Source organism: Pongo abelii, chromosome 3 (assembly GCF_028885655.2).
Source record: "Pongo abelii isolate AG06213 chromosome 3, NHGRI_mPonAbe1-v2.0_pri, whole genome shotgun sequence".
Taxonomy (NCBI): Eukaryota; Metazoa; Chordata; class Mammalia; order Primates; family Hominidae; genus Pongo; species Pongo abelii.
In genome coordinates, this window is record NC_071988.2 from 149,651,835 (window position 1) to 149,671,632 (window position 19,798).

General features: G+C 40.4%; 1 protein-coding gene across 14 annotated transcripts in view; it reads left to right on the top strand.

Moving 5' to 3' along the window:
• Nucleotides 1–19,798, top strand: part of LARP1B (La ribonucleoprotein 1B) — a 154,830-nt gene that overhangs the window by 22,668 nt on the left and 112,364 nt on the right. For 12 of the 14 annotated variants that reach the window (XM_024245941.3, XM_024245940.3, XM_063723656.1 and 9 more), the window contains 3 exons: nucleotides 6,277–6,420; nucleotides 6,623–6,788; nucleotides 13,454–13,598. In XM_024245941.3, coding sequence (XP_024101709.1) covers nucleotides 6,277–6,420; nucleotides 6,623–6,788; nucleotides 13,454–13,598 — 455 coding nt within the window. Of the gene's footprint in view, nucleotides 1–6,276; nucleotides 6,421–6,622; nucleotides 6,789–8,064; nucleotides 8,315–13,453; nucleotides 13,599–19,798 lie in introns of those variants that run through there. The other 2 variants (XM_063723659.1, XM_063723658.1) reach the window with 2 other exon arrangements.

Below are 19,798 nucleotides of genomic sequence, written 5' to 3' on the forward strand. Positions count from 1 at the left end.
TATTGAAGATACTAACTTTGATTACCCCTGTAACTTTGATTATTAGTTTGATTACAACATTAATACTAACTTTGATTACCCCTGTAACTTTATTTATTAGATTACAACATTGATTATTATTATTATTATTTATGTTTTTTGTTTGAGATGGAGTCTCATCCTGTTGCCCAGGCTGGAGTGCAGTGGTGTGTGATCTGGGCTCACCTCTGCCTCCCGGGTTCAAGCAATTCTTCTGTTTCAGCCTCCCAAGTAGCTGGGACTACAGGCGCATGCCACCACACCTGGCTAATTTTTTATTTTTAGTAGAGATGGGGTTTCACCATATTGGTCAGGCTGGGCTCGAACTCTTGACCGCAGGTGATCCACCCACCTTGACGTCCCAAAGTGCCGGGATTATAGGCTTGAGCCACTGCAACTGGCCACAATGATTATTAACCTTGATTACTTGGTTGAGGTAGTGTACTCTAGACTTTTTAAAAATTTTTAAGTTTCTTCAGTTTTTTTGTTTAATTTCTTTTCTCCCTTTGTAATTACTGTGTAATTTGTGGAGAGAGGCTTTGAGACTGTGGAGATAATAATTTTCTCAGACTTTTCAAACAAGCCTTAGCTTTCTTTTTTTTTTTTTTAATTTAAGTGATGGGGTCTCATTCTGTTGCCCAGGCTGGAGTGCAGTGGGACAGTCATAGCTCACTGCAGTCTTGAACTCTTGGGCTCAAGCAATCCTCCCACCTCAGCTTCCCAAGTAGCTATGATGACAGGTGCATGCCACCATGCCTGGCTAATTTAAAAAAAAGTTTTATTTAGAGACAGTCTTGCTACGTTGCCTGGGCTGGTCTTGAACTCCTAGCCTCAAGCGATTCTCCTGCCTCGGCCTCCCGAAGTGTTGGGATTACAAGTGTGAGCCACCGCACTTAGCTTCTCCCTCTTTATTGCCAAATAATATTCTGTTGAAGGCATATAGCCCTTTGTCTTTTCATCTGTTGATGGATAAGTGGCTCGTTTATAGTTTTTAGTCTTCATGAATAACGCTGATGAATAGTTGTTCACAAGGCTTTGTGTGGAATGTATGTATTTCTCAAGTGCCTGTGAGTGAATTGATTGGTCATATAGTAGCTGTATATTTAACATTATAAGAAACTGCCACTTGTAGCATTTTACATTTTCATCAGCAACTGTTTTTCTTTTTGCTGTGTTAAGTCCCATGTCTAGTGAAATTCCTGTATTTTGGATTTGGCTGATTGCTTTGTCATGGTATTCTTTTTTTTTTTTTTTTTTTTTGAGACGGAGTCTCGCTCTGTCACCCAGGCTGGAGTGCAGTGGCGCGATCTCGGCTCACTGCAAGTTCCGTCTCCCGGGTTCACGCCATTCACCTGCCGTAGCCACCCGAGTAGCTGGGACTACAGGCATCTGCCAGCACGCCCGGCTAATTTTTTTGTAGTTTTTAGTAGAGAGGGAGTTTCACCATATTAGCCAGGATGGTCTTGATCTCCTGACCTCATGATCCGCCCTCTTTGGCCTCCCAAAGTGCTAGGATTACAGGCATGAGCCACCTCGCCCAGCCGCTTTGTCATGGTATTCTTTGGCATTTGCATGTTCCTTTTCTTGAGACAGGATCTCACTCTGTCTCCCAGGCTAAGTGCAATGGCATGATCTCAGCTCACTGCAACCTTCACTTCCTAGGCTCAAGCGATTCTCCCGTCTTAGCCGCCTCAGTAGCTGGGACTACAGGCATGCACAACCGTACCTGGTTAATTTTGTATTTTTTTGTAGAGATGGGGTTTCCCCATGTTGCCCAGGCTGGTCTGAAACTCTTGGGCCCAAGCGATCTTCCAGCATCAGCCTCCCAAAGTGCTGGGACTAGAGGTGTGAGAGCCACTGTACCTGGCCTGCCTGTTCCTTTTGTCTTTTCTCTTTATAACTGGCAATAAGAAAGAGCTAGGTTGATTAGGTTCAGGGTTATTTTTTTGCTTGGAATACTGCTGTGTGTGTTTCACTTTCAGTTGTGTTAATATTGAGTTAGCCCAGGTGTTAGGTTGATCAGTCCATTATAAAGTATTCCATTAGTCTTTTTTTTTTTTTTTTTTTTTTTTGAGACGCCTCACTCTGTCGCCCAGGCTGGAGTGCAGTGGCGCGATCTTGGCTCACTGCCTTCCAAAGTGCTGGGATTACAGGTATGAGCCACTGCACTCCGGCCCATTAGTCTTTACTGAATGGTTTTACTTTCATTAAAATCGTTGGCCAGATACTTTTTTTTGAGACAGAGTCTCGCACTATTGCCCAGGCTGGATTCTCCTGCCTCAGCCTCCCAAGTAGCTGGGATTACAGGCATGGGCCACCATGTCTGGCTAATTTTTGTAGTTTTAGTAGAGGCAGAGTTTCACCTTGTTGGGCCAGGCTGGTCACGAACTCCTGACCTCAAGTGATCTGCCTCCCTCGGCCTCCCAAAGTGCTAGGATTACAGGTGTGATCCACCGCATCCGGCCCAGATACATTTTTCCACAGGGTTTGCTCAGATTTTCAGAAAGCAGAGGAAAGGATATGTGGAAACAATAGGATGAGCATTTGTTTTTATAGTTTTCTGCTGAAATCTGATAAGGCATGTCCTGTGAATGGATAAGAAGGCCTAAGGAAATTTTACAGACTTAATATTAGCATTCAAAAATTTTAAATATACCTATGTAGAGGTAAATATATTTTGATTAAAAAAATTTCCAATATATTATGAAAAACTTTAAACATACAAAAAATTAAAAGAATTGTTCAGTGAATACCTGTCTAGCCACCATCTAGATTAATAATTTCTCTGTATTTAATTCATTCGTCTGCTGAATCCCTTGAAAGTAACTTGGAGATGTTGACGCTTTATCACTAATGTCCTAAGAAAATGCATCATCTAAGAAAATCACACTAGTTTCCTAGTACCATCTAAAATCTAGTCAATAGTTAATTTTTCTCAGTTGTCCACAAAATATGACTTTTAAATTATAAAACTTTCACTTAATGCAGTGGTGCAAGCCTGTAGTCCCAGCTACTTGGGAGGCTGAGGCAGGAGGATTGCTTGAGCCTGGGAATTCGGGGCTGTAGTGCCCAATGATCATACATGTGTGGGGGAGAGCATAGATATATATGTATGTATGTATAAAACTTGTCTATAGAAAAATGGACCTTTTTTCCTATTGTTTTTCAAAATGTCATTTTAAGTTTTTATTCTAAAAGTAATTGATTCTCATAATTTCATTAATTTTTTTCTTATTAAATATTGAATATATAAGAAAATAGACAAAGTTATACCGAACAACAATATAATGAGCTGAGTATGGTGGCACTCACCTGTAGTCCTAGCTACTTGGTAGGCTGAGGTAAGGAGGATTGCTTGAGAGCCCAGGAGTTCGAGGCTGCAGTGAGCTATGATCATGCCACTGCAGCCTGGGTGACAGAGTGAGACCCCATCTCTAAAATCAATAATGATGATGATGATGATGATGATGATGAAGAACAGTGGAAACTCACCCTGTTTAAGAAATGTATGTTACTATTACTTTTAAACTTCGCTTTGTGCACTCTGCAGTTTCATCCCATTGTCTCGGAAAAAATGAGCTTAAGTGCATTGGTTTCTTGCATGTTTTGAAATCGCCATGCAATGTGACTTTATCAACATTCTTTGGCAGGAATTTTTGTTTTTTTAAATTCAGCCTACTTTTCTTTAGATTAATGCATGTTGGTTGTATTACTGTAAGTCTTCTTTTCCTGCTGAAAGGCTGTTTCACTATTTGATAAAATCTGTACTAATGGTGGGTATTTGGATTGTTTCCAGTTTTTTTTTTTGATATTAAAGTACTACCACGAACATTTTAATGCATGTTTTCCAGCACACAAGTACAAGAGGCTCTCTAGGGTAATTTTTTCAGACTGCAGACTACAGTCTGTGAGTGGGTTATGAAATCAGTATATTGGTTCATGATCAGGTTTTTAAAAACCTAGAGTGCTTCACATAGTAAATTTTTAAATGATATGTGTTTAAATTATAAAATTTTTTGTAAGCGTACTTGTGTGTGAAATAAATAAGGCTTACGTACAGATTAAGGCAGAAATGTTTGAAAAAGTGGCTGGGTGCAGTGGTGCACACCTGTAATCCCAACACTTTGGGAGCGGGAGGTGGCTGGATCGCTTGAGCTCAGAAGTTTGAGACCAGCCTGGGCAACATAGTGAGAACTCATCTCTATTAAAAAAAAAAGAAAATGTTTGAAAAAGACTGTTTTAGGTCTAAGCATTGAGGATGGAACTATGGGATCTAGGGTAATGTTCTCAGTGAGGGTGATTTTTTTTTTCCCCAAAGAGTCATTTGGCATTGTCTGGAGATATTTGTTACTGGTTGTCACAACTGAGGGATTGAGTGGGTGCTACTGGCAGCTAGTGGGTGGTGGTCATGGATGATGCCAAACATCCTGTAGTCCACAGAACAGGCCACCACACCAGAGTCTAAAGTGCTGAGGTTGTAAAACCTTGTCTCTAGGATTTGCATATCTTCACATTAATTAGATTATTCCAAGTTGATTTTCAAAGTAGATATACCTATTTTCAGCCTCATTAGCAATACATGAATGTTCTGTTTTTTGAGACAGAGTCTCACTCTGTTAGCCAGGCTGGAGTGCAGTGGTGAGATCTCAGCTCACTGCAACCTCTGCCTCCCAGGTTCAGGTGATTCTCCTGCCCCAGCCTCCCGAGTAGCTGGGATTACAGGTGCCCACCACTATGTCTGGCTAATTTTTGTATTTTTAGTAGAGACGGGGTTTTGCCATGTCAGCCAGGCTGGTCTCGAACTCCTGACCTCAAGTGATCCACCCACCTCAGCCTCCCAAAGTGCTGGGATTACAGGTGTGAGCCACCGCACCTGGCTAATGTTCTACCTTTTTAAACTTTGTCAACATTTCATATTAGAGACATTAAAATATTTGTTGTACTGGGGTAAAGAGCCTTTCATTGTCTGAATTTGCATTTCTTACAGTCAATAAGGCTGAGCACTGTTTTCGTTTTTCTTTTTTTTTATGCTGAGACAGAGTCTCGTTCTGTTGCCCAGGCTGGAGTGCAGTGGCAGGGTCTTGGCTCACTGCAACCTCCGCCTCCCAGGTCCAAACAATTTTTCTGCCTCAGCCTACCAAGTAGCTGGGATTATAGGCACTCCACCACCAAGCCCGGCTAATTTTTTGTATTTTTGGTAGAGACAGGGTTTCGCCATGTTTCCCAGGCTGGTCTTGAACTCCTGAGTTCAAGCAATTTGCCTGTCTCAGCCTACCAAAGTGCTGGTATTACAAGTGTGAGCCACCACACCACGCCTCTTTTTATGATTTCTTTTTTTTTTTTTTTTTTTGAGAGGGAATCTCGCTCTGTAGCCCAGGCTGGAGTGCAGTGTGCAATATTGGCTCAATGCAACCTCTGCCTCCTGGGTTCAAGTGATTCTCCTCCCTCAGCCTCCTGAGTAGCTGGGATTACAGGTGTGTGCTATGGCACCCGGATAATTTTTGTATTTTTAGTAGAGGCGGTATTTCAGTATGTCAGCCAGGCTGGTCTCCAGCTCCTGACCTCAGTTGATCCGCCTGCCTTGGCCTCCCAAAGTGCTGGGATTACCGGCCTGAGCCACCACGCCCGGCCTTGTATGATTATTGACCCATTGGTAGGCACCGTTTTCTGTATTTATTGTCCAGTTGCATTTTTTTACCCTGCTTGTATTTTAGACACTTTTCCCATTGAGTGGTTGTGTCTGTGTGTGTTGCATGAGAGAGAGTGGTATGAGTTCTTACATGTACTCTAGATAGAATTTCTATATTTCCCTTCAGATATCTTTTTCAATTTGTTTTGTGTTTTAATTTCATTTTTACTTTATAAGGAATGTCATTTACTTAAATAGAACCATCCTTAAATATTTCGTGAGAAATGTTTTTTAGCAGTTTTATGTAGTACAAACTTAGTAGTCTTGGAACTTCTTGAATCTTTGACAGCACAATCTTAATAAAACTATCTCTTTACCTTTCTAGTATGTTATTTTACTTGTTAGAATGTATTCTTCATGTGTCAGTACCTTTTAGGCTCTGTTTTATGCTAGAGATATTTTTGAGAAATTCTTATTGGATCTCTTCAGTTTGTATCCATCTGAAAAATGCCTGGCTACTGTTAATTAGTTACAAAGTGGAAGAAGGTGGCGACTATGTTTTCATAAAGACAATCATGTTATTTTACTTGGCAAATCGAAGTATATAAAAATATTTTTATTTTTAAAAGGTTGGAAGCGAGATAGAGAAAAAAGAGACGATCAAGATGACGTTTCCAGTGTGAGAAGTGAGGGTGGTAATATCCGAGGTTCCTTTAGAGGTCGAGGAAGAGGCCGAGGACGGGGAAGAGGACGAGGCAGAGGAAATCCTCGATGTATGACATAATTTTTGTTTTGTTAAATTAGATAAACTTTGAAAAAAACAGAGCAACTATCCTCTATTAGGTTTTAACTAATTTTCTTTGTCTGATAATAGATGGTTTTATGTTTGTTAACCTTTGAAGTTCTTCACTTTATCCGTAGTAACTATTTTTTTCTAATATGTGATTACCTTTCTTTTTCTTTATTCACATCAAGTGAACTTTGATTATTCATATGGTTATCAAGAACATGGTGAAAGGACTGATCAACCATTTCAAACAGAACTTAATACCAGTATGATGTATTACTATGATGATGGTACAGGTGTACAGGTGTATCCTGTGGAAGAAGCATTGCTTAAAGAGTATATTAAGCGTCAAATGTAAGTGGATGTTTGATGTAAGCAGATGGGATAGCAAAATCTGTTGCAATATCAAACTTTAATGTCATTGATAATGAATATGTTATAATTTTTTTTTTTTTTTTTTGAGACAGAGTCTCACTCTGTTGCCCAGGCTGGAGTGTAGTGGTACGATCTTGGCTCACTGCAACCTCTGCCTCCTGGGTTCAAGTGATTGTTCTGCCTCAGCCTCCTGGGTAGTTGGGATTACAGGCACATGCCACCACACCTGGCTAATTTTTGTAGTTTTGGTGGAGAACGGGTTTCGCCATGTTGAACAGGCTGGTATCGAACTCCTTGCCTCAGCTGATCTGCCCACCTTGGCCTCTCAAAGTGCTGGGATTATAGGCGTGAGCCACCGTGCCTGGCCTGTTTATAACATTTTTAAAGCTACTTATTTGTAAAGGTTGGAAAATGTTAAAAATTATTTTGATTACATATTTTTAGGGAATGTGATTAAAATAGGTATTTTAAAAATTTTATATTTGGTTTATGTTGTTTATATAAGTCTCCTGGCTTCTGTATTATTTAGATATTTTTCTCCTTAAAGGAGATTAAGTAAAATGTTATTGCAAAATATGAATAAATATGAGACTGTAAAGCTTCTCTATATATACTTGAAATTGAACAAGTAAAATTTGGCTTATTATTTGCCAATAGGTGTTTATATTAGAATTTGCAAATGAACATAAATAAAAAATGGTGGTATCTTTTGATTTCCTTCTTAGCAATTGACTTCTGAATTCTTAAGTTTTTTTTTTATCTTCTAAGTTTTTCTTTGTGACACAATTAAATGGGGACTACCTTATATTTTAGTTCAGATTTCTTACTCTAGTTCTCATAGTAGTTGCTTTCTGGGTACTGAATGTGAAGTCAGGAGAATATTAGTTCTATTTTCTGAAAGAAAAAACAAACCCTATGCATATTAGTATTGTATAGGATATTTTGCGTATTTATATAGTATGTTTTTATAGAGGCAAGAGAAAAATGTTGCCAAGCAGTTGGTTTAACCAATTTGTTAAAACTTGAAATTTTTCTCTCCTTACAAGGTGAAGGAAAAGGGCTATTTTTGAAAGGGCATAAGCATTTTAAAATCATCTATTTTTCCAAAATAAAATAGACTCTACTCTGTTACTAGAAAATTTCTTTATCATCATCAGTCAGGCACCTTCCTGGGTTGCCTTCATGGTGGATCCAATTTGCTTACAGTGTGGAGCAACTTGTTTATATTGTTCTTGCTTCTTTTGTTACAGTTGATGCAAACACTGAAGAAAAGGGCCTTTTTATGGGCAGAAAGTGCTTGACATGTGGCTGTCAACTTCATACCATTATTACTGTCTTTTTTGTAACTTTTGCTGCCAAGTCCCTTCTGAGACCTGACAGTGGACATGCAACTCCATGTCAGGATAATCGGCCTCCAGTGTGCTCATACAAGTGAGGGAGGAGCAGAGCTACTTCAGTGTTGACAAAATTTCTGATCATGCAGTGTAGAATCCAGAGCCTCTAAGGTAGGACTTGATGATGTCCCTAGGACACTGAGCAAAATGTCAGACATGGCATTGGTCATGCCTCTTTTTTTGTTGTTGTTCTAGCAGTAGGGATTTTGGCAAATGTTAGTAGAGCACTAGCTTTAGTGTGGCTTGTTATTTTTATACCATTCTTTGATTAGTGGAGATGTGGCTTTTGATTAAGGAGTCCTGCTTCTTACTTTGTATTATTTGGTTTCTAATATATAGATAGGCAGATTGATTGAGATTTTGATTTTCCTTTTAAGAAGTCACTGAAAGTTTTCCTGGTCAGGTGCGGTGGCTCACGCCTGTAATCCCAGCACTTTGGGAGGCCGAGGCGGGCAGATCACGAGGTCAGGAGATCGAGACCATCTTGGCTAACACAGTGAAACCCCGACTCTACTAAAAATACAAAAAATTAGCCGGGTGTGGTGGCGGGCGCCTGTAGTCCCAGCTACTCTGGAGGCTGAGGCAGGAGAATGGTGTGAACCCTGGAGGCAGAGCGTGCAGTGAGCTGAGATAGTGCCACTGCAGTCTGGCCTGGGCAAAAGAGCCAGACTCCGTCTCAAAAAAAAAGAAAAGAAAAGAAAAAAAAAAAGTTTTCCTGACACCCGTGGAAAAATGATGCAAAATGTATTGTAAAGTATGAGGCCTAAACGTATTCAAAATGGTTGAGGGTTTTTTTTTTTTTTTAAACTTTTTTTTTTTTTTTTTTTTTGAGATGGAGTTTCGCTCTTGTTGTGCAGGCTGGAGTGCAATGGCACGATCTCGGCTCACCGCAACGTCTGTCTCTCGGGTTCAAGCAATTCTCCTGCCTCAGCCTCCTGAGTGGCTGTGATTACAGGCATATGCCACCATGCCTGGCTAATTTTTGTATTTTTAGTAGAGACGGGGTTTCATCTTGTTGGTCAGGCTGGTCTCAAACTCCTGTCCTCAGGTGATCCACCCACATCGGCTTCCCAGAGTGCTGGGATTACAGGTGTGAACCACCGTGCCTGACCTTTTTTTTTAAAACATTTTAAAAATTTTTATTGCACTCTACTTGTTTTTAACTTTTTAAAAAAATTTTTTGAGATGCTAATTTTTGTATTTTTATTAGAGACAAGGTTTCACCATGTCGGTCAGGCTGGTCTCGAACTCCTGACCTCGTGATCCGCCCTCCTCGGCCTCCCAAAGTGCTGGGATTACAGGCGTGAGCCACCACGCCCGGCCTACTTGTTTTTAACATTTTAAGTGAAAATTTGTATTAATTGTTTGTGATGTCAGCATTAAAATGTAAAGATCTTGATTATTTCTAGCTGTGATAATCTCACTTGGCACTCAGATGACAGCACTCTTACAGATTTGCAGATCTTTAGAGATTTTTTCCTTTTTTCTTTTTCTTTTTTTTTTTTTGAGACATTGTCTCACTCTGTCGCCCAGGATGGAGTACAGTGGCGCAATCTCGGCTCACCTCAACCTCTGCCTCCCGGGTTCGGGTTCAAGCAATTCTCCTGCCTTAGCCTCTCGAATAGCTGGGATTAGAGGTGCGTGACACTGCGCCCAGCTAATTTTTGTATTTTTAGTAGAGATGGGGTTTTGCCATGTTGCCCCGTCTGGTCTCGAATGCCTGAGCTCAAAGTGCCTGGCCAGGACAGTTTATTATTGATTTAGGGAAGTTCACATCTCACAGCTAAGAACAGTTGTAACTTGTGACTAAATCAAATGTCTTAATGTCTGAAATTTTAGAATTTTTTTTTTTCTTTTGAGATGGAGTTTTGCTGTTGTCACCCAGGCTGGAGTGCAGTGGTGCAATCTCGGCTCACTGCAACCTCCGCCTCCCGAGTCCAAGCGATTCTCCTGCCTCAGCCTCCCCAGTAGCTGGGATTACAGGCATGCAACACCATGCCTGACTAATTTTGTGTTTTCAGTAAAGTCGGGGTTTCACCATGTTGGTCAGGCTGGTCTCGGATTCCTGACCTCAGGTGATCTGCCCGCCATGGCCTCTCAACGTGTGGAAATGACAGACGTGAGCCACCGCGCCCTGCATGAAATTTTAGAATTTTAACACATGTATTATGTATCTACCGCATGCCAGACACTATGAATAAGGCTTTTGAGGTATAACAACCATCAGAATCTTCATTTCTTTAAGACTTAGATTTTTTCCTTCAGTGTTTAAAAAGAGTAAATGAGGCCAGGGCGTGGTGGCTCACTCCTGTAATCCCAGCACTTTGAGAGGCCGGTGGATCATCTGAGGTCAGGAGTTTGAGACCAGGCTGGCCAACATAGTGAAACCCCGTCTCTACTAAGAATACAAAAATTAGCCGGGCATGGTGGCACACACCTGTAGTCCCAGCTACTCAGGAGGGTGAGGCAGGAGAATCGCTTGAACCTGTGAGGCGGAGGTTGCAGTGAGCTGAGATCATGCCATCCCACTCCAGCCTGTGCAATAAGAGTGAAACTCCATCTCAAAAAAAAAAAAAAAAAAAAAAAAAAGAGTAAATGATTTACTAGTGTTACTGAGATATCAGTAGTATTTCAGTAGTCTTTGAGAGAGCTTTGCACTCTGACAATTGGGTAAATATCAAACTATTAAAGGAAAATTAGGATATTTACATTCTTAAAATAAGCTGATTTATTTTCTTCCCCTTCAGTAAAAGGTAGCTGAAAACCAGTTTCCAGTTATAGGTGCCTTTTTTTCAAAGATAGAATTTGGCCCATATACTTGAAGGGCATCTTTAGTCACTGAGTTTTATACCCCAAAATGTGAGCTGGTTTGTTTTCTCATAACCTGTATTCCATGTTTGAAAACTTTATCTGTGATTTGGAAATAGTGTGGGATTATTAAACTGTAGGCCCCATCATCATTGATGTTATGTATTTCTTTTATATCATTCTTCTCTATATTTTCCCCATTTGTCTTCTTCTCTGTCTTTAAAATCCTCATACTCTCATTTATATATATGGAGGCTATAATTTTTTTTTTGAGATGGAGTCTCGCTCTGTTGCCCAGGCTGGAGTGCAGTGGCGCAATCTCAGCTCACTGCAAGCTCCGCCTCCCGGGTTCACGCCATTCTCCTGCCTCAGCCTCCCACCTAGCTGGCACTACAGGCGCCCGCCACCTCGCCCGGCTGATTTTTTGTATTTTTAGTAGAGACGGGGTTTCACTGTGTTAGCCAGGATGGTCTCGATCTTCTGACCTCGTGATCCGCCTGCCTCGGCCTCCCAAAGTGCTGGGATTACAGGTGTGAGCCACCGCACCCAGCCTATGAAGGCTATTAGTTAAACATGTATTTCTCTCTCTCTCTTTAACCTTTCCTGTGGTGTGGATAAACATGTATTTCTCAAAGGCTATTATTAAATGTATTGTGAATATTATCTTTATATCTTGGGATTTGTAGTTACTGATCATACTGACAGTTCATCCATTTACACTTCTCTCGCAAAGGTTAAGTGGGTTTGTGTTTTTCAAGAGAAGATAAAACATTTAATCATCTTCTATATTTTTGCCTCCATGTGCCTCATGGTGTCAAGGATATTCCTTCTTTAGCTATATTCTGTTCACCCTTAATGTCTTTCTTTTTTTTTTTTCTGTTTGAGATGGAGTCTCGCTCCATCACCCAGGCTGGAGTGCAGTGGTGTAATCTTGGCTCACTGCAAGCTCCGCCTCCCAGGTTCACGCCATTCTCCTGCCTCAGCCTCCCGAGTAGCTGGGACTACAGGCGCCCGCCACCACGCCCGGCTAATTTTTTGTAGTTTTAGTAGAGACGGAGTTTCACCATGTTGGCCAGGATGGTCTCGATCTCCTGACCTCGTGATCTGCCCGCCTTGGCCTCCCAAAGTGTTGGGATTACAGGCGTGAGCCACCACGCCCGGCTGATGTCTCTTATTATTGTTTTTAGACAGTCTTGCTCTTTCACCCAGGCTGGAGTATAGTGGCACGGTCCCTGTTTACTACAACCTCTGCCTCCCGGGTGCAATCGATTCTCCTGCCTCAGCCTCCCAAGTAGCTGGGATTACAGGCACCCGCCACCATGCCCAGCTAGTTTTTGTGTTTTAGTAGAGATGGGGTTTCCCCATATTGGTTAGGCTGGTCTTAAACTGCTGACCTCAAGCGATCCACCCACCTCGGCCTCCGAAGGTGCTGGGATTACAGGCGTGAGCCACCTCACCGGGCCACCCTTAACGTCTTATAGTCTATCAAAGAAAGAAGCATGGAGAATTTGAATCATTCAAAATATATATGTGCACATATGCCTGTGTGTTCACTAAGTTTTTTTTTTTTTTTATTTGAGATGGAGTTTTGCTCTTGTTGCCCAGGCTGGAGTGCAATGACGCAATCTTGGCTCACTGCAATGTTTGCTGCCCGGATTCAAGGGATTCTCCTGCCTCAGCCTCCCGAGTAGCTGGGATTATAGGCATGCGCTACCACACCCGGATAATTTTGTGTTTTTAGTAGAGACAGGTTTTCTCCATGTTGGTCAGACTGGTCTTGAACTGCCGACCTCAGGTGATCCACCCGTCTCAGCCTCCCCAAGTGCTGGGATTACAGGCGTCAGCCACCGCGCCTGGCCATGTTCACTGAGTTTTTAACTAAGAATTGTGCTGGTTACTAGGCTTCAGAAGTATTAAACATGTCAATACTTTGTCAATTTAGAAAACAAAATGAACTACTTTTCTGTGTGCGAATTTGACAAGGGATACTTCCAGTATACCACTCTTCTCAGCGACTGGGAAAAAGGTGGAAGGCGTTATGCTAACATGGGATTAGCTTTGTTATCTAATGCTTAAATGAAACAAGTAGAAGTGGCTTTGTAAAGATTTTCATGTAATTAACTCATTAAAATCAATTATTGAACTATTTTAAGGTAAAATGAGCAGCTTAATTCTTTATATTTAGTGAAGCTGATCTAAATAGAAGTTATTAATTTTTTGGAAAATAATCAGTATTTTAAGTATAAGAGAAATTATTAATTCAGTAGGGTTTTTTGCTATCTTATATGTTTACCCTACCTATGTTGTATTAGAGCTATACATATTGTTAACCAAATTACAATATTTTCATGTTAATGATTGGTTTTCACAGTTAATGTGGGAGCAGTAGAAATATTTATTTCCTACTAAATAAATGGATGAAATTCTGATTTCTCTTTTCAGTGAATACTACTTCAGTGTAGAAAATTTGGAACGAGACTTCTTTCTTCGGGGAAAGATGGATGAACAAGGTTTCTTGCCTATTTCCCTGATTGCTGGTTTTCAGCGTGTTCAGGCTCTCACTACAAACCTTAATCTCATCTTAGAGGTAATTGCTCATTTGAAGAACAATTTGTACTTTCTGCTCAAATTTCCTTTGTACCTAAAACTTCTCTAAAAAACAAAGTATTAAAAACAATCTGTAGTTGCTTGAGGCTCAGACAGCATTCCATGATGTTTTTCTATTTTGTAAAACCTTCATAAATGTCTAACCTGGGAAACCCCTGAAAGTATTGCTAATAATGTTACTATGTATTTTCTCCTTCCCCTCCCCCTCAGTTAGTCAACCTATTTTAAACCTGATCCTTCAAACTTTAACCCTTTTGAACATCCCTGGTCCTTAAAACTTCTTCAGGGCTGGGCGCGGCGGCTCACACCTGGGTGGTAGAGTGCAACAGCGCAATCAAACAAAAATTTCTTCAGGTTACTGTAAAAAAGCATGTGTTCCTGTATATATATATACACGCATATACGTATATATACACACACATATATATACGTAGATATACACACATATATGTATATACACACATATATGTATATATATACACACATATATGTATATACATATGTGTATATCTACGTATATATATGTGTGTATATATCTACGTATATATGTGTGTGTATATATACGTATATATATGTATTTTTTAAGACAGTGTCTCTCTCTGTTGCCCAGGCTGGAGTGCAGTGGCACGATCTCGGCTCACCACAACCTCCGGCCTCCCGGGTTCAAGCGATTCTCCTGCCTCAGCCTCCTGAGTAGCTGGGACTACAAGCACACACCATCATGCCCGGCTAATTTTTGTATTTTTAGTAGAGACTTGGCTTCACTGTCTTGGCCAGGCTGGTCTCCAACTCCCGACCTCGCGATCCGCCCACCTCTGCCTCCCAAAATGCTGGGATTACAGGTGTGAGCCAGCACTCCCAGCCATTCCCACTTATTGAAAGGCTAATTTAAAATAGTCCTTCTGGCTGGGCATGGTGGCTCATGCCTGTAATCCCAGCACTTTGGGGGGAAAAAAATCTGTCATCTGGCCTGTTTCTAGAAATGCTTTCAACATCCTTTTTTTCTAGCCAATTTGTTTCCCTACACACAGCCCTTGGTAACCACAATCACTAGTCTGTTTTTTTTTGTTTTTTTTTTTTGAGACAGAGTCTCATTCTGTTGCCCAGTATGGAGTGCAGTGGCACAATCTTGGCTCGATGCAACTTCTGCCTCCCAGGTTCAAGGATTTTCCTGCCTCAGCCTCCCAAGTAGCTGGGATAACTGGAGTGCACCACCATACCCAGCTAATTTTTGTATTTTTAGTAGAGACAGGGTTTCCCAATGTTGGCCAGGCTGGTCTTGAATTTCTGACCTCAGGTGATCCACCCCCACTTGGCTTCCCAAAGTGTTGGGGTTATAGGTATGAGCCACCACACCTGGCCACTAGTCTGCTTTTTATCCCTGTAGTTTTGCATTTTCCAGACTATCATAAAATTTTAAAAGTTGTAGACTTTTGTTTCTGATTTTTCACTTAGTATTGTGCTTTTGAGATTCACCTATGTTGCATGTAGCAGTAGTTGTTTCATATTGCTGACTAGTATTCCATGGTATGGATATACCACAGTTTATCCATTCATTTGTTGGTGGACATTCAGATTGTTTATGGTTTTGGAGAGTATGAGTAAAGCATGAAGATTTTTATAGGCATATATATATATACACACACGTATATTCATATATTTCTGTTGGATAAATATCTAGTATTGTGATTGCTGGAAAGTATAGTAAGTATATGCTTATCTTTATAAGGAAATGCCAACCTGTTGTCCAAAGTGGCTTTACCATTTTGCATTCCCATGATGTTGTATGGGACTTATTCCTCAGCCTTATCATTGCTGATATTGTCAGTTTTTTGAATAATAGATATGTAATGGTTTCTCATTGTGGATTTTTTGTTTTTTTGGGACAAAGCTTCAGTTTTGCTCTTGTTGCCGAGGCTGGAGTGGAGTGCAATGCCATGATCTTGGCTCACTGCAACCTCCGCCTCCCAGATTCAAGCAATTCTCCTGCCTCAGCCTCCCAAGTATCTGGGATTACAGGCGCCTGCCACCACGCTCAGCTAATTATTTTATATTTTTAATAGAGACAAGATTTCACCATGTTGGCCGGGCTGGTCTCGAACTCCTGACTTTCAGGTGATCCATCCGCCTTGGCCTCCCAAATTGCTGGAAATACAGGCGTGAGCTACCGCGCGCCTGGCCTCATTGTGTTTTGTTTGTTTGTTTGTTTTTGGAGACAGAGTCTCTCTCTGTCACCCATGCTGGAGTGCTGTGGTGCGATCTTGGCTCACTGCAACCTCCGCCTCCTGGGTTCAAGTGATTCTCCTGCCTCAGCCTCCCAAGCAGCTGGTACTACAGGCGCATGCCACCACGCCTATCTAACTTTTGTGTTTTTGGTAGGGATGGGGGTTTCACCATGTTGGCCAGGATGGTCTTGATCTCTTGACCTTGTGATCTGCCCTCCTCAGCCTCCCAAAGTGCTGGAATTACAGGCGTGAGCCACTATGCCTGGACTCATTGTGGTTTTAATTTGCATTTCACTAGTGATTAAAGTTATTAGCAGTTTTTCATGTGCTTTTTTTGTCTGCATACCTTATTAGTGGAAATGTCTGTTCAGATTTTTTGTTCGTTATTATTGAAATGTTTTTTAAAAGATAATTGTATGAGTTCTTCATTCTGGATACCAGTCCATTATGTATTTTGCAAATATTTTTTCCTAGTTTTCGTCTTTTCATTTTCTTTTTTTTTTGAGACAGAGTCTTGCTCTGTCACCCAGATCGGAGAGTGTAATGGCGTGATCTCGGCTCACTGCAACCTGCGTTTCCTGGGTTCAGGCGAGTCTCCTGCCTGAGCCTCCCGAGTAGCTGGGATTACAGGCACCTGCCACCATGCCCGGCTAATTTTTGTATTTTTTAGTAGAGACAGGGTTTCACCATGTTGGTCAGGCTGGTCTCGAACTTCTACCTCAGGTGATCCACCTGCGTTGGCCTCCCAAAGTGCTGGGATTACAGGAATGAGCCACCACGCCTGGCTTCATTTCTTAACAGGCTTCTTTGAATAGCAAGTTGTTGAACACATATGTGCTTCGTGTTTTAAAAATCAACTACAGAGCTGGGCGCGGTGGTTCATGCCTGTAATCCCAGCACTTTGGGAGGCCAAGGCGGGTGGATCACTTGAGGTCAGGAGTTTGACACCAGCTTGGAATCAACATGGTCAAACTCTGTCTCTACTAAAATACAAAAATTAGCTGGACATGGTGACATGCCTGTAATCGCAGCTATTTGGGAGGCTGAGACAGGAGAATTGATTTTACTATAGTAAAATCCATGTTTTGAAAACAATGTAAAATAATGATTTGTTGGTGTATAATTAATGGTTCTTGGTTTCATGAAAATACTGTAAGCAATGTCATTATTGCATTTGTTTATAGATAAGTATATAAGGTTTCTATATATTGTAATTAACGGAGAAAATTAGTTTTTTTTTTTTTTTTTTGCAAAATTTGCTCTAGAGCAAATATTATGATTCATAGTAAAATGAGTTTGTTTATTTATTTACTTATTTATTTATTTTCATTTTTTAGTAGAGATAGAGCTCCACCATGTTGGCCAGGCTGGTCTCGAACTCCTGGCCTCAAGTGATCTTCCTGCCTCAGCTTCCCAAAGTGCTGGGAATACAGGCATGAGCTACCGCCCCCGGCATTAGAATGAGTTTATTAACTGCTGCCATTGTGCTATAGCAAAGTGCTGTAGCCAACTCAGCTGCCGTTTTTTATGAAATGGTTGCCATTTTTTCCTTGTCTACTTCTGTACGAATGTCATTGTAATTTTATTATTGTATGCCTTTTTGGTCTGTTTGTAGTCCCATTAAATCCTCAAGCACAATTTTAAGATCATTGACATTTTGTTTTTACAAGCTACAGCAGTAAGGAAGGATTTTTAAAAGGAAGCTTTGAGCTACTGTTATGGTTAGCACTGATACAGTAGCTAATGATACACTACAAAATAATACCACTATTGAAAAGCAGAAACACATAAGCATAGCAATTTAGAAGAACATAAGTCTGCATTCACTTAACATTCATTATGCACCTACCATTTGTAATAGTAGGAAAGGTGTTCTTTTTCTGTTGAGAAAGTAAGGCTTCATTAGGCATTGCAGTGTTAACATATCAAGATCATGGACCTGTGAATATGTCCTTTGTAGCTCTGTGACTATGGTCAGTGTCTGGAGACAGTAATATATATTTCCTAGGGTTGTCATGAGGATGAATTGTGTTAATGAAAGTATCTGGCAAATGTAGTAAGCTCTAAATAAGTAAACATTTGCTATTATTGTTAGTCTTAAACGATGTCTTTCTATTGATAACTCCTTTATCTTCATGCATTTCATTTTTGCCAGCTTCTTCTCATATGTATTTGAATATGCTCAAGTTTTTCCTTTCTTGAAAAACTCTCAGGAGAAGCAAAATACTTTAGCTGATACCCGTATCTGCCCTGGTTGAGTATGCAAACGCAAACCAAACTTGTTGAATCTGATTCTTCTCCACTCATTTATTTTTTAGCTTACGGCATTCTTGATGTCTTCCCCATAATTGAAAGCTTTTTGTGTCTTCCATTTGTTAGAGCAAATTGATCCTGGTTCTATAGCTTACCAGTTGTATAACTAAGCAATTAACGTAATATCTTCATGCTTCAATTTTCTTGTTAAAATATAGCAAATAATACTTAAGCTATAATAGAGTATGAGGATTTAGAGGAATAATTAATATAATATCAGCCTCAGAACTGTGCCTGCTACTTTCATCTCAAACTTTGTTTTCTAAATTGTCTGAACTTGTGGTTCCTCAAAACTTGTGCTCTTTTCTTTTTATCTCCAAGTCTTTGCACATTCAAGTCTCTCTTACTACCAGGCAGTAAGAATGCAACATCTATGTATTCCGGCATTGGTAGTTATTCATAGTAGTAGGTCTGTATCATTAAGAAAAGAACCAAAATTAATAGCTAAGTCAGTTAAAACCTCAGATAGTGGAAAATACTGATGTACCCAGTAACTCATTGTTTAGGAGTTCAGGATTACCAAGGCTTGGTTTTTAATAAAAATATGTGTAACTCTGTTTCTTCTAGGTCTTTACCTTAATTTTGTGCATGGTGTAATTTTTATATGATCCTTTTATGGCCTGAGTGATGAATGTTTCACTTTCTGTGTTCTTCATTTCCCTTTTAAATTTATTATTTCTAAATAGGAAATAAATTACACAAAATTCAAAACTGAAAAGGTTATATGGTTATCTTCCAGTGATTGTCCAAGGAAGAAAAAGGTATATGGTAAAAAAATTTTTTTTCCCATTTCTCACCAACAATGAATGAATTGCCTGCCTTGGTAGTGGTCAGTGTTACTTCTTTCTTGTGTCTTCCTCCTGAGATAGTTTGTTTATGTAAGAGAATACTATGATACCTTACTACATACAATGTTTGTTATGCCCCTTCCTCTTTTTTTTTTTTTTTTTTTTTTTTGAGACAGAGCCTCTCTCACCCAGGTTGGAGTGCAGTGGCATGATCTTGGCTCACTACCACCTCTGCCTCCCAGGTTCGAGCGATTCTTCCGCCTCAGCCTCCTGAGTAGCTGGGATTACAAGCGCCTGCCACCACGCCTGGCTAATTTTTGTATTTTGGTAGAGACGGGTTTTTGCCATGTTGGCCAGGCTGGTCTGGAACTCCTCACCTCAGGTGATCCGTCCGCCTTAGCCTCCCAAAGTGCTGGGATTACAGGTGTGAGCCACCATGCCCAGCCTCCTCTTTTTTTTATTTTTTATAAAAAGCATGTGTTGGAAGAGGCTTTAGTAGCTGTACATAAAGAACTTTGAGCTTTTCATCCCACAAGTTTTTCTTTAAATATTTTCTTTTAAATTGAGGCATAATTTATACATTATTATTATTTTATTTATTTATTTATTTTGAGATGGAGTCTCATGATCCACCTGCCTCAGCCTCCCAAAGTGCTGGGATTACAGGTGTGAGCCACCACGCCTGGCCTTTATACATTATATATTGTAACTCATAAGATTAGAGATGATTTTTTTTCCTACGTATACGGTCAGGTAACTGCCATCCAGATTAAGATACAGAACATTTTCAAGACCCAAGCAAGCTGCTTTCTGTACCCTCCTAGTCAATACCACTGCTCTCCCTTTTAAGAGGC